The sequence below is a fragment of the Pipistrellus kuhlii genome, unplaced genomic scaffold, assembly GCF_014108245.1.
Source record: "Pipistrellus kuhlii isolate mPipKuh1 unplaced genomic scaffold, mPipKuh1.p scaffold_m20_p_26, whole genome shotgun sequence".
Taxonomy (NCBI): Eukaryota; Metazoa; Chordata; class Mammalia; order Chiroptera; family Vespertilionidae; genus Pipistrellus; species Pipistrellus kuhlii.
In genome coordinates, this window is record NW_023425525.1 from 1,945,865 (window position 1) to 1,960,000 (window position 14,136).

Genomic DNA, 14,136 nt, shown 5'->3' on the forward strand with positions numbered 1-14,136 from the left:
CGGAAACAGCCTAGGTGCCCAGATGAGTGGGTAAAAAAACCGCGGAGCATCTACACATGGGGCACCTGTGTGTGAAAAGACACTCTGACACCCAAAGCAGCCGAGGAGGCTTCTGGGAATGATCTCTAAGTGTCTCTGGAGGGGGGAAAGGGGAGTTCTTGCTAAGTGCTGAGGGAATCCACTCCCGGAGCCTTTGGCCTCCAGTGACTGCGATGGGGGAGCCGTTCCCGGTCATTGTCGCACTTCAGCATGAAAGCTGTGACAGAAAGGTCAGCGAGGAAGAGAGACCGAGTCTTTCTGGAAGCAGCACACACACATGGGAGAGAAGTGGGAGGCTGCAATGCTTTAAGGAGGAGAGGGAAGCGGGAAGCATGTTTTGTGAGTCTCCGGGGGACTTATCCTGGATGGTGAGCAAGAGCAAAGCCAGGGCGGCTGTGCCGTGTCTGCTCGGCTGTCCTCCTCACAGGTCCTGGCCTGGGGGAGGCCCCACCAGGTCTGAATCCCAAACCGGTGCAGGCCGCGGGGCAGCGGGCGCTATGGAGACCGAGCCGGAGGAGCGAGGAAAAACACGCTCTCGTCCGGCGGGGAGGAATTTACCGGCAGCCGGCTATTAATAGACGCCGCGGGGATTCCATTTCCATTGCTCAACCGGCGTGTGAGTTATTAAACCTCAAAAAAAGCGAGCGGGCGCCGCGGCCGCCGCCGAGAACGTATACGTGATGTTTATGCAAGGGCCTCGCCGGTGCTTATTCATCTTTTATTGCTCGCCGGCCGCCCCGGGGCCATCAGCGAAAGGGACCTCAAAGGAAAGCACAGTGTCTGCCGCTGTTCTCAGGATGACAGCGTGTTTGCGAAAGAGACAGACAGCGCTGTGAGAGGACAGAGGGCGCTCATCGGCCCAGCGTGGGCCGGGCGCACCCCGAGAGGCCGCTGCGGGCGAGGAAGCGGGCAGAGGGGCCCTGCAGGGGAGCACGGCTGGGAGGGCGGCCATTGCATGGCCTTCCCCAGGGCAGGGGGGTGTGCCTGGAGGACAGGCCTGGGGTGCGGGGCCCTGAGCTCAGGGCCTGCAGGGCTGTGGGGGAGGAGACGCCGGTGCCTCTGAGCTCAGCCATAGGACCCAAGCCGTGGCCGGCTTCAGACTAAGGCAAGGAAGGTTCCCTGATGAAGCCGTCCGAACGGCGTGGACCGGGCAGACCCTCTGAGCAAGGCCAAAGCTCTCAGCCTCTTGGGACGGGCACGCCGGCCTGGCAGCCAGCTCCAGGGCGTGGGAGCCGGGATGCGGTGGGGCACGGCGAGCTGTGCGTTCCTCCTCACAGTAAAGAGGCCTGGCACAGAGCGGCAGCACCCCGGACACTAGGCCCTTCCCACCTAACCGGGAATGGCACCGGGGACCTTGTGGTGCATGGGGGACAGCGCTCCACCCACTGAGCCGCACTGGCGAGGGCCAGTTTCTGCTCTTCTCAGAAGTTTGCCGGCCTGCTCTGGCTGTGGGAAATGAGGCTGTGGGCTGTTTCCCAGTCAGAGACCTGTGGCACGGAGAGGACGCACTGGCTGGCAGCGCCGTCTCTCCTCTCTCCAGGCACCAGGCAGGGGACCCGCCTGACAGCAAGTGGCTGCCCGTGAGAACGGTTGCTTTTACAGAGAGAGAGGCCCGGTGCACGGAATTCCCACTAGAGCAGGCCTCCCTTGCCCCGGCTGCCGGCATCGGCTCCCTCTGGCACCTGGGACCTGGGCTTCCCTTGCAGACCTGGCTTTGCCCTCCGGAAGGCTGTCCGGTCTCATTAGCATATCACTCTTTTATTATTATTATTATTATTTTCATTGATGTAAGAGGAAGGAACAGGGGGAGAGTGAGAGAGAGAAACATTGATGTGAGAGTGCAACATGGACGGGCCGCCTCCTGCACAGCCCACACTGGGCATCGGGCCTGAAGCCCTTGCGTGTTCCAGGAATCGAACCGTGACCTCCTGGTTCATTTTTCGACGCTCAGCCACTGAGCCACGAGGCTGGGGAGAGCTTGCCGTCAGTGGCTGGCGCTCCCCGGGCGGAGTGGGGGTGGGGCTCCTGTGTTCTGGAGCCGGGGGTGTCTGAGCCTTCAGGAAGGCCCCGGGGGCAGGGCTCCCCCGGTGGCTGCACTCCCCCGGTGGCTTCCCAGCCCCTGCTTCCTGCTCGGTGGGCCGGGAGGCGGCGCTGGCTGCAGAGCTGACCGGGAGAGGGGCCCGGTCCGGCCTCGCCCAGGCCCGGGAGGACTGAGCACGGGGAGCGGCCGCTTCCGCCGTGGGAGGGCGGCTGGAGGAGGTGGTTAGCTGAAGGAGGAGGGAGTGGAGCACAATGTCCATTTCAAATTGAGCGTTAAACAGAAACACGTGCGGACACGGCCCACGCACAGCCGGCCGCTGGGGAAGCCACCGCAGCAGGGGTCAGGTGGCGGGGCTGGGGGCCGGGGGCCGGGGGCAGCTTCTGCGGGGCGCTCCGGGCAGCCAGGCGGCTGTGGCCGCTCCAGCTGCCCTCCCCCGGGGCCGGAGCCCAGGGCCGCCTGCCAGGCCGCACACGGCGGTGGGAGCGGAGGGCGGAGGGCAGCCTAGGGCCCGGGGGGTGGGGGGTGGGAGGGAGATTGAGAACCCCGGGCTGGCTCCTCCACCCGCCCGCCCATGCGGCTCTGCTCACAGCTCCCTCTGCACATCGCTGTGGGGTCCGAGGCGAGGGGGTCCGCGGGCTGGCTGAGCCCCGCTTACACCAGGATTGGCACCTGGAGGCCCAGCAGGGTCTTTGTCACCAACCCCGCTTTTCACCTTTCTGTTCCCGAGACTTTGACAACCCCTCCCCACCCTCCTGACCCCTGTGCTGCCCCGTTCTGGGCGGGCTCCTGGCGGTCCCTGGTGCCAGCCAGCTAGCGAGACGGACCAACGCCCCCTCCCTCAGTGGGGCCGCTGGGGCCGCCTCTTGCACGTCAGGGGACAGGCAGGGTTCAGCCGTGGCCCTGGAGGGAGAGCTTCACCCCACTCTGCCCTGCCCTGCCCTGCGCTGGCGGAGGGGGGGGGGGGGGGGGCAGGGTGCTCCTCGGAGAAATTAGCTCGGAGGCCGCAGAGCGGAAGCCCTCGCAGGAGTACACGCGTGTGTGCAGGGGCCCTGAGCACGCGTGAGCAGCAGTCCGAGCGCGGGGATGAGGGGGCCGGAGCCAGCCTGAGAGGAGGCGCTCCTGCCTGTCTCTGCAGGGGAAGCCCGCACACTACACTCACTGCTCAGCCCGGCCGGCGTGGCTCAGTGGTTCAGCGTCGACCTATGACCCAGGAGGTCACGGTTCGAATCCTGGTCAGGGCACAGGCCCCGGCTGTGGGCTCGGTCCCCAGTAGGGGGCGTGCAGGAGGCAGCTGATCAGTGATTCTCTCTCATCATCGATGTTTCTGTCTCTCTGTGCCTCTCCCTTCCTCTCTGAAATCAATAAAAATATATTTTTAGAAGAAACGTAACCCACAGTCCCTCGTGGGACTGGCCTTTCTTGGCTCACAAACACCAGTTAACGCCCAAGAGAGTGGACGCAGGATGCCAGGGTGCCTTACTCTGCTTGGCATCTAGATATGATATATGGGGATTTATACATTTAAATCATGAACTGGGCTTGGGACTATGTTTATACTTTTTTATTGATTTTAGAGAGGAAGGGAAAGGGAGAGAGAGAGAAACATCGATGATGAGAGAGAACCATGGACCGCCTGCCTCCTGCACGCCCCACACTGGGGATGGAGCCCGCAGCCCGGGCCTGTGCCCTGACGGGGAATCCAACTGTGACCTCCTCGACGCTCAGCCTCTGAGCCACGCCTTCCGGAGGAGGCACTCCGCGGAGAAGGGCCAGGACGGCTCAGGAGGCCAGGGGAGCGGGTTACAGGGGCCCGGCCACCAATGCGAGTCAGAAAAAAAACCATTAAAACGATTACACAGTCAGCTCCTCGGCACTTCCAGGCGTCTCAGGGTCGGGGGAAACTTGGAGGAACTGGTTTGAAGGTTTTGCCCGGGCTTGTGGGCACAGAGGGGTGCCGACCCCCTAATGACAGGGAAGGGACGGGCTCTGCCCCCCACCACCACCACACCCACGCGCAGACACGCGCAGACACACGCAGAAAGGGGCATTGTGAGACTCCCGGGAGGCAGCCAGTCTCACTCGCAGTTAGGACAAAGTGCGGGCCCAGGAGAGCACGGCCAGGCTGCGGGCCGGCCCAGGTGTCCGGGGGTGATCGCAGGCTCTCCCACAGCCCTGGCCTGGGCCTGTCCCTCAGAGACCCCGGCCGGTCCTGGTCCCCCTCCCAGGCCAGGGGCCCTGTGTCTGCGCTCTGAGAAGGTGGAGGTTCAAAGCTCCAGCTTCAAACGCCGAACCCTTTGTTCTGTCCGCCTGCCTGGGCTGGTCCATGAAAGAGCCGGGCTGTGACTGTGATGTCACTCTCATCCTGTCCTCGGCTGTGCCACACAGGCTGCCGCGTGGGTTTCCCCAACCGAGAATGTTCTCTGGTGTGAGGTCACCCGGCCTGCGGGGGGCGCCTGTGAGGCCGGCTCCCGGGAGCCGCCAGCAGGGCTGTTGGTTCCTTCCCTGCTGTTCTGACATGTTTCCATTTTGTTGTTCACTAATGCGTATCTCTAGACCGTAGGCTTCGTCTCCCAGGCATTCGCTTAGAAGACTGTCGTAGCCCTGGCCGGTGTGGCTCAGTGGATAGAGCATCAGCCTGTGGACTGAAGGGTCCCGGGTTCGATTCTGGCCCAGGGAACATGCCTGGGTTGCAGGCTTGATCCCCAGTGGGGGACGTGCAGGAGGCAGCCGGTCCATGATTCTCTCTCATCATTGACGTATCTGTCTCTCTCTCCTTCTCCCTTGCTCTCTGAAATCAATAAAAATATATTATAATAAAATAAAATAAAATAAAATAAAATAAAAGAGCCGAAACTGGTTTGGCTCAGTGAATAGAGGGTGGACCTGAGGACTGAAGGGTCCCGGGTTCGATTCCGGTCAAGGGGCACGTACCTTGGTTGCGGGCACATCCCCAGTCGGGGGCTTGCAGGAGGCAACTGACTGATGTTTCTCTCTCATCGATGTTTCTAACTCTCTATCCCTCTCCCTTCCTCTCTGTAAAAAATAAGTAAAATATTTTTTTAAAGAAGAAGGAGGAGGAGGTCTCCGCCCTCCTGCCCGGGCTTCCATTGCCGCTGTGCCCCGCGGTGCCCGCCCCCGCCCTGGGAGTGCGTCACGTTTGTAAATGCCCTTCGGTCACACGGGGCCGCCTGCTCTCTTCCGGCGAAGGTCACGGTGCCGTTATTACGTCGACGTGGTGATCACGTCCTTCATGTGCATTCTGGCGCGTGTCGTTTGGCTGCTGAAGTCCTTGCCGCCGTCTCCCCCGAACGGTCTTTACAGCCCTGACCGGTGCGGCTCAGTGGATAGAGCGTCAGCTTGTGCACTCAAGGGTCCCGGGTTCCATTCAGGTCAAGGCCATGCGCCTTGGTTACGGGCACATCCCCAGTAGGAGGCGTGCAGGAGGCAGCTGGTCGATGTTTCTCTTTCACCAGTTTCTAACTCTTACCTCTCTTCCTCTCTGTAAAAAATCAATAAAATATATTTTTTTTTAAAAAAAAAAAGAAGAAAGAAAAGGTTTTTACAGAATCTTTCTGCGTCCTCGTGACTTCTGAACACGTGTCAGCACGTCCCTGCGCTCGGGGTGGGCTCGGCGCCCGTGGGCCTGCACCGGGTAAAGCCTGCCCGCCCCGGCACGCCGCCGGTCAGAGCGAACAGCCGGAGTCGCCATGGCACACAGCCGTCGGCGATGGTGAGCGCGGTTTCATGTTGGTGCCGTGCCCCCCTGGGCGTCTCACGCACGCGGTGCCTTTTCTTCCCCCCAGTGTGCCAGGGCACCAACAACAAGCTCACCCAGCTGGGCACCTTCGACGACCACTTCCTGAGCCTGCAGCGGATGTTCAACAACTGCGAGGTGGTCCTGGGCAACCTGGAGATCACCTACATGCAGCGGGGCTACGACCTGTCCTTCCTGAAGGTGGGTCCGAGCGGGCCTGGCCGTACGTGGCGGGAGCAAGGGGCGGGCAGGGTCTGGGCGGGACCCCCCGGGCCCTGGCTGGCCTCGGCCGGCAGCTCGGAGTCCCAGAGCACTGGAGGTGCGGGGTGCATGCGGGGCCCCTCCCCCAGCTGGGCCCGATCACAGGAGGACGCCCCAAGGAGCAGGCCTGGCCGGCACCCCATGGCACCGTAGACACCGAGAGGTATCTTGTCGCCGTGGCTTCTGCCGTGGCCTCTGCCGTGGCTGCCACCATGGCACCCTGGTAACTGGCTCCTAATGTGGAAAGAGCCTTGCCTTGTAGCACCTGCCCATTGCCTTGGTGTAAACCCTCCCACCACGGCTGTTTTCCGGCCGCCAAGAGTGTAGCCGCCATTTCTCAGGCGGCTCACGAGAGCCGGCGGGAGCCAGCAGTTGAACGTTGGGTGTGATGGGCCTCCCTCTCGGGGTTGTTTTCTTCTTTCCGTGAGAGAGCAGGCGGGACAGAGGCGAGATAAGTTAATGAAACCAGTCCCAGCGTCACCGGAGGGTGTCGAAGGCCAAGGGGAGGGGGCACCGTTTTGCTGAGTCGTCACGTTGCCCTTGACGGCCGCCAGCGGGCTGGGGGGGGGGACACGGCGTGGGAGCGACTGTGCCCCCTGCACCCGCCACGCGCTCCGTGGCGCCACCCACACGCCCTACGGCCGTCACCACGCGTGTGCGTCGCTCAGGGGGGCGTCCCGGTTCCCCGGGCCCGTGGGGACCTCACGCGCTTAACCCCCTCCGCGGAGAGAGGCCAGCGTCACGCTCTGTCCCCTCAGACCATCCAGGAGGTGGCCGGCTACGTCCTCATCGCCCTCAACGTGGTGGAGAGGATCCCGCTGGAGAACCTGCAGATCATCCGGGGGAACATGCTCTTCGAGAACACGCACGCCCTGTCCGTGCTGTCCAACTACGACAGCAACAGGACCGGCCTGCGGGAGCTGCCCCTGCGGAGCCTGCAGGGTGAGCGGCCGGGGGCGGGCGGGGCGGGCACAGCCCCCTGGCCCTCTCTTAAGTTCACTCCGGGAAGACGTTACTCTTCAAAACAAATGTGTGTGTTTAATCTTTATTGCTGAGAGTATTACAGGTGTCTCCCTCCCCCCCCCCCCCATTGCCTCTCTCCGCCTGGTCCTGCCCACCCCAGACTTCTGCCACCCGGTTGTCTATGTCCATAGCTAACACATACACGCACGTAATTTCTTCGTTTAATCTCTTCACACACGCCTCCCCCCTTCCGTCTGAAATTCATTAGTCTGTTCCGTGCTTCCGTGCCTCTGATTCTATTTTATTCATCAGTTTACTTTGTTTATTAGATTCCTTGTTCGTTAATTTTTAGATTCAACTGTTGATAGATATGTATTTTTTGCCATTTTATTTTCAAATGTTTTCCCCCTCCTCCTCCTCCTTCTCCTCCTCCTCCTTCTCCTCCTCCTCCTCCTCCTCCTCCTTCTCCTCCTCCTCCTTCTCCTCCTCCTCCTCCTCCTCATTCTTCTTCTTCCTCTTGTTAAAGAAGACCCTTCAACATTTCATGGAATACTGGTTTGGTGGTGGTGAGCTCCTTTAGCTTTTTCTTGTCTGTGAAGCTCTCTATCTGACCTTCCATTCTGAATGATAGCTTGGCTGGGCAAAGTAATCTTGGTTGTAGGTTCTTGCTATTCATCACTTTGAGTATTTCTTGCCACTCCTGTCTGGCCTGCATAGTTTCTGTTGAGAAATCAGCTGACAGTCGTATGGGTGCTCCCTTGTAGGTAACCAACTGGTTTTTTTTTTTTTGTATCCTGTGCCACTCATGTGCAAGACTCAGCCAGTGGAGGTTACTGAAAAGGTGTACGCAGTGCAGTGGGACGGGGAGAAGGGAGCCAGGTATCCCGTGCTCTCGGAAAAGCATCCGAGAGTCAGTGAGACGTGGCAAAGGCTCTGGGAGAGGGAGCAGGTAGCAGCCTTCGTGCCAGCCTTGTGGCCTGGGCCTGAGGTGTAAGGGGATGCACTGAATCAACCCCTCGTGCTGGCTGGAGTGCACAGAGGTCAGAGCGTGGACCCGCACACAGGGGGTCCAATTGATGTGTTTCTCTCACATCAGTGTTTCTCTCTGTCTTTCCATCTCTCTCCCACTCTCTCTAAAAATCAATGGAGCCGAAGCCGGTGTAGCTCAGTGGATAGAGCATTGGCCTGTGGACTGAAAGGTCCAAGGTTCGATTCCGGTCAAGGGCATGTACCTTGGTTGCAGGCACATCCCCAGTGGGAGGTGTGCAGGAGGCAGCTGATTGATGTTTCTAACTCTCTATCCCTCTCCCTTCCTCTCTGTAAAAAATCAATAAAAATATATTTTTTTAGAAATCAATGGAGAAATACCCTCAGATGAGGATTAACAAAAAAAACAAAAAAAAGAATTGCTTGCACACTGAGTGCTCGGGTGAGACGAGGCGGCATGGCTCACGGGCCCTCTCTCCCGCAGAGATCCTGCAGGGTGGCGTGCGCTTCAACAACAATCCCACGCTCTGCAACCTGGAGACCATCCAGTGGCGCGACATTGTGGACAGCAGCAACATGTCGCTGGACTTCCAGAGCCCGCGCAACAGCTGTGAGTGTGCCGGGCGCGTGGGCCTCCAAGGGGCCGGTGGTGGCAGGGGAGGCGGCGCAGGCCCAGCTCCCTTCGCCTGTGAGCGGCAGTAAGCCCAGGGGCGGCTGCTGGGCAGACCGGCACTGCATCCAGCGCCTGCCAACCACCCCCCTCGAGCTACCCTCCCAGGGGGGCCGGAGACCCTGACCTAGGGGGACCGCTGGGGCTTCTCCCGGCCTGAGCCCGCGGGAACCAGGCCCGGAGCTCACTGAGCCCGTGTCCGGCCGGCATGGGACCGCGCTGTGTGCAGCCACGCTCTCCCGCGTCCTCACTGAGCCCGTGTCCTCACTGAGCCCGTGTCCGGCCGGCATGGGACCACACTGCGTGCAGCCACGCTCTCCCGCGTCCTCACTGAGCCCCGTGTCCGGCCGGCATGGGACCACACTGCGTGCAGCCACGCTCTCCCGTGTCCTCACTAAGCCCCGTGTCCTCACTGAGCCCCGTGTCCTCACTGAGCCCGTGTCCGGCCGGCATGGGACCACACTGCGTGCAGCCACGCTCTCCCGCGTCCTCACTGAGCCCCGTGTCCTCACTGAGCCCCGCGTCCTCACTGAGCCCCGTGTCCTCACTGAGCCCCGTGTCCTCACTGAGCCCGTGTCCGGCCGGCATGGGACCACACTGCGTGCAGCCACGCTCTCCCGCGTCCTCACTGAGCCCCGTGTCCTCACTGAGCCCCGCGTCCTCACTGAGCCCCGTGTCCTCACTGAGCCCGTGTCCTCACTGAGCCCGTGTCCTCACTGAGCCCGTGTCCGGCCGGCATGGGACCACACTGCGTGCAGCCACGCTCTCCCGTGTCCTCACTGAGCCCCGCGTCCTCACTGAGCCCCGTGTCCTCTCTGAGCCCCATGTCCTCACTGAGCCCCATGTCCTCACTGAGCCCGTGTCCGGCCGGCATGGGACCGCGCTGTGTGCAGCCACGCTCTCCCGCGTCCAAGGCTGGTGTGCCGGAGGCCGTGCGGGCGGCGGCTCCTATTGGCACAGGCGGGACCGGCCTGCGGAGCCTCAGCGGGGAGGCCGCCTGCGCCCGCGGCTGTGCTCCGGCCGGAAGGCGCGTCTCTGCTGGCCGCTCCCCTGGCCCCGATGGCGTCTGACCCCGCGTTTGTGTTGCAGGCGGGACGTGTGACCCGAGCTGCCCCAACGGAAGCTGCTGGGCTGCGGGCAAGGAGAACTGCCAGCAACGTGAGTCCGAGGGAGCGAGCGGGCGGGGGCGGGTGTGCGGCCGCCTCCGCCCCAGACCTGTGGCGTGGTGGGTTTCTTGTTTTAATAGATTTTATTGATTTTTACAGAGAGGAAGGGAGAGGGATAGAGAGCTAGAAACATCGATGAGAGAGAATCATCGATCAGCTGCCTCCTGCACACTCCCCAGTGGGGATGTGCCCGCAACCAAGGCACATGCCCTTGACCGGAATCGGATCTGGGACCCTTCAGTCCGCAGGCCGACACTCCATCCACTGAGCCACACTGGTTAGGTGTGGCGTATTTTTAATAATGCCTTTCACAATTTTTAATATGTTTTTATTGATTTCAGAGAGGAAGGGGGAGGGAGAGAGAAACATCCATAATGAGAGGGGATCATGGACCGGCTGCCTCCTGCACGCCCCCCATTGGGGATGGAGCCTGCACCCGGGGCCAGTGCCCCGACCGGGAACCGAACCGTGACCTCCCGGTTCACGGGCTGATATTCAACCACTGAGCCCCCGGCCGGGCCTAAAAGTCACTGTTGGTCGAAAGGCCAGAGGGAGCAGCCCAGGGAACGCCAATGCTGCCAGCCGCCCACGGGGACCCGGGCGCTGCTGTGGGCACAGGAGCCGGGCCGCCGTGAAGGAGCAGAAGTCCGCCGTGCCCACCAGTCCCCCCAGCCATGCCCGGCGGAGCTTCCCGGGAACCGAGGCTGCTCAGCCCCCCTCCCGCCCCGGCTCACGTGGCCTGTGCTCCTTCCCAGTGACCAAGACCATCTGCGCCCAGCAGTGCTCCGGCCGCTGCCGCGGCAAGTCCCCGAGCGACTGCTGCCACACCCAGTGTGCCGCCGGCTGCACCGGGCCCCGGGAGAGCGACTGCCTGGTAAGACCGCCCCCGCCCCGGTCCTGGCACGGCCCCGCTGGCCTCCGCCGGCCCCCACCGGCCCCCGCCGGCCCCCGCCAGCCCCGGTGGGCACTTCCGTGGCTGCGGTGTGCGGAGAACCGTCTGGGTGGAGGGCAGGATGCTGCCTTCCCAGGGACCAGGGCCTCTGCCAGCGCCCTGCCCACCCCTCCCCTCCCCCCTCCCCGCTCCCCGTGACCTTGGGCAGCTGCTGTGACCCCTGTGCTCCGGCTCCCCGTCGGACGGGGGTGGACGGAGAGCGCCTCCCTGCTAAATGACCACGTGACCTAGAGCTGCGGTCGGCAAACCGTGGCTCAAGAGCCACAAGCGGCTCTTTGGCCCCTTGAATGTGGCTCTTCCACAAAATGCCACGGCCTGGGCGAGTCTATGTTGAAGAAGTGGCGTTAGAAGACGTTTAAGTTGAAAAAATGTGGCTCTCCAAAGGAATCTCAATCGTTGATGTTTGGCTCTGTGGATCGATGAGTTTGCCGACCACTTGCGTGCTGGACCCACGCGCAGACTGAGCACCAAACACTACACGCGTGCTCTTTACCGTTCGGGAACGCAGACCCGGAGTGGCGGAGGGCTCAGAGGCTGCCCGCACCCCACGCAGGGGGTCTTGGGGTGCTCTCATTGGTCCCTGGGGCTGCAGGAAGCTCTAGCGAAATCCGTACTGCCTTGGGGGGGGGGGGGGGGGGGGGTGATGGGGCCTGTGCAGCTGCCCCGAGGGTGGGCACCTCAGACGTCCTGAGAGCCGGTGGCCGTGTGAGCCCGCAGCCGGCGAGGTGCGCGGGCTCCGGGCAGCATCCTGTCCGGCCTGGTCCTTGCAGGCGGCAGCTTTCCAGGCGGGCCCGCGCCAAGGGCAGCACCCCCGGACCGCACCCCCCACCCCCCGTGTCCTCTGTGCAGGCGGCGCGTGAGGGAGTGTGAGCACAGCCCCTCGTGGTCCCGCCCCATGGGCGGCTCTGTCGTTCTGTCCGCGATGGAGAGAGAGGTGTTTTCCTCTCGCCACCGTCCATACGTCCTAGCAGGGACGTGTGCTAAGAAAGGCCGTGCTTCTGGACAGGTCTTTCCGGCTGGGCCGCCAGCATGCGGCCGGATCGTCCTGCTCTAATCGAGCCCCTGAGCAGAACTGGAGGCTCCCGCCCCAAACCCAGCGGTCCCTGCCCAGCTCCCTGCGCAGGTCCGGGGGTGGGGGGGGAGAGAGAGAGAAAGAGAGAGAGAGAGAGAGGGAAGGAGGGAGGGAGGGAGGGAGGGAGGGAGGGAGGGAGGGAGGGAGGGAGAGATTTGGGAAGCGCTGGTTCAGGCAGGAGCCCAGACAGTGTCCCGGGAGGAGGCAACGCCATGGTTTTGGGAGAGGGAAGCAGCTGCATCCAGAGCAGGAGGGCTGGCTATTGGCCAACACAGTGACACGAACTCGAAACAAAGTTTCTATTGTCGCCTCTGCTTCCTCCTTGTATCCACTCCTCCGGGAAACAATGTTGCTTTAGGCCCAAACAATGTTGCTTTAGGCTTGTTGCACCCATTTAACATTTCCGAGGTCTGAGATCCGAGGTCCGGGTCCGAGGTCCGGGTCCGAGGTCCGGGTCCGAGGTCCGGGTCCGAGGTCCGGGTCCGAGATCCGGGTCCGAGGTCCGGGTTCGGGACAAGAGAGGCAGCTGCTCTGGGAGGCAGCTCTGCTCCGTCTCACCCGATCCCCGTCTTCCTCTCACCGACCCCGTCCCCGCGGCTATCGGCAGGTCTGCCGCCGGTTCCGCGATGGCGCCACCTGCAAGGACACCTGCCCGCCGCTCATGCTGTACAACCCCACCACCTACCAGATGGACGTCAACCCCGACGGCAAATACAGCTTCGGCGCCACCTGCGTGAAGAAGTGTCCCCGTGAGTCCGCCCGACGCCCTTCCCGTTCAGCGTCCGTCCCCCTGGGCCTCCCACTGGCACCCGGGTCCCATCCCAGGCCGCCCTGGCCGGGTGCCTCCCTGCGACAGGGTGACGGGGAGGTGGCTGTCAGGTGACCGGCAGCACCTGGATCAGATCCAGGATGGTCAGCTGTCGGGCTGCCCCTGCACATCCCCGCCCGGGACAAGGGTCTGTTCGCCATCAGGTCCGGAAGCCAGGGGAGCTCTTGAGCGAGATCCGTGTCCAGGCCGCACCTGCCCCACTTTGTCCTTAAAACCAACCCCAGGAGAGGGCGCCGGGCCCTCTCATCGCCGCGATTCGGGAGGACACGACCCCGAGGCACTGGCGCCGCTCACACCTGCCCCCCTCTCGCCCCGCCCCAGGGAACTACGTGGTGACGGACCACGGCTCCTGCGTGCGCGCCTGCAGCTCCGACAGCCAGGAGGTGGAGGAGGACGGCGTCCGCAAGTGCAAGAAGTGCGAGGGGCCGTGCCGCAAAGGTGGGCGCCCCTGGGTGCCGCTGGGACCCGGTGTCCGGCCCGGGCTCCTCGCGCCCTGGGAGGTCCCGGTGCCTCTCCCCCTCTCCGCTCAGCGGGCCCTCCTCCCTGTGCTCCGTGCCCTGGCCCTGCAGTGCCCTCTGGGCCAGTCTACCCTGCCAACTGCATCTTTCTTTCTGTCTGTCCTCACGCAACCCCCGAAACAGTGCGACAGCAGCATCCATAGGCCCTGTGCACAGATTCACTGATTTTTTTAAAATATATTTCATTGATTTTCCACAGAGAGGAAGGGAGAGGGATAGCGAGCTAGAAACGTTGATGAGAGAGAAACATCGACCAGCTGCCTCCTGCACACCCCCCACCGGGGATGTGCCCGCAACCAAAGTACATGCCCTTGACCGGAATCAAACCCGGGACCTCTCAGTCCACAGACCGATGCTCTATCCTCTGAGCCAAACCGGTTTCGGTGCATGGATTTTTATTTATTATTTTTTAAGTTGATTTCAGAGAGGAAGGGAGAGGGAGGGAGGGAGGGAGGGAGGGAGAGAGAGAGAGAGAGAGAGAGAGAGAGAGAGAGAGAGAGAATCCGGGATCGGCTGCCTCCTGCACACCCCACACTGGGGATGGAGCCCGCTACCCGGGAATCAAACTGTGGCCTCCTGGTTCATAGGTTGATGCTCACCCACTGAGCCACACCGGCCAGGCTGCATCTCACCTTTTGATTTAAAAAACGTGTGCGTGTTTTCTCTAAGGCGGAGGCAGGGGCACAGCCACGCAGGGGCGGGAAGGGGAGATGGTCTGGGTACCGGCGGGAGCCCCGCACAGGGTGGCGCTGACGGAGGAGGCGGGGACCCCCTGCCGTTAGCCCCTGGTCCCGCGGGAGACGAGGAGGGGGCGCCGCCCAGCGACCGAGAGTCCTCTAACCTCTGTCCCCGAAGCCCCACCCGCGTTTGCTGAGTGAATGAGT

General features: G+C 62.5%; 1 protein-coding gene across 5 annotated transcripts in view; it reads left to right on the forward strand.

Annotated features, from left to right (window-relative positions):
- Positions 1-14,136, forward strand: part of EGFR (epidermal growth factor receptor) — a 92,041-nt gene that overhangs the window by 45,604 nt on the left and 32,301 nt on the right. For all 5 annotated transcript variants that reach the window (XR_006742643.1, XM_045587188.1, XM_045587189.1 and 2 more), the window contains exons 2-8: positions 5,884-6,035; positions 6,854-7,037; positions 8,530-8,655; positions 9,805-9,873; positions 10,637-10,755; positions 12,513-12,654; positions 13,056-13,172. Coding sequence is in view for 4 of the 5 variants with exons in the window: in XM_045587188.1 (XP_045443144.1) it covers positions 5,884-6,035; positions 6,854-7,037; positions 8,530-8,655; positions 9,805-9,873; positions 10,637-10,755; positions 12,513-12,654; positions 13,056-13,172 (909 nt within the window). In the remaining variant the exon portion in view is untranslated. The remainder of the gene's footprint in view (positions 1-5,883; positions 6,036-6,853; positions 7,038-8,529; positions 8,656-9,804; positions 9,874-10,636; positions 10,756-12,512; positions 12,655-13,055; positions 13,173-14,136) is intronic.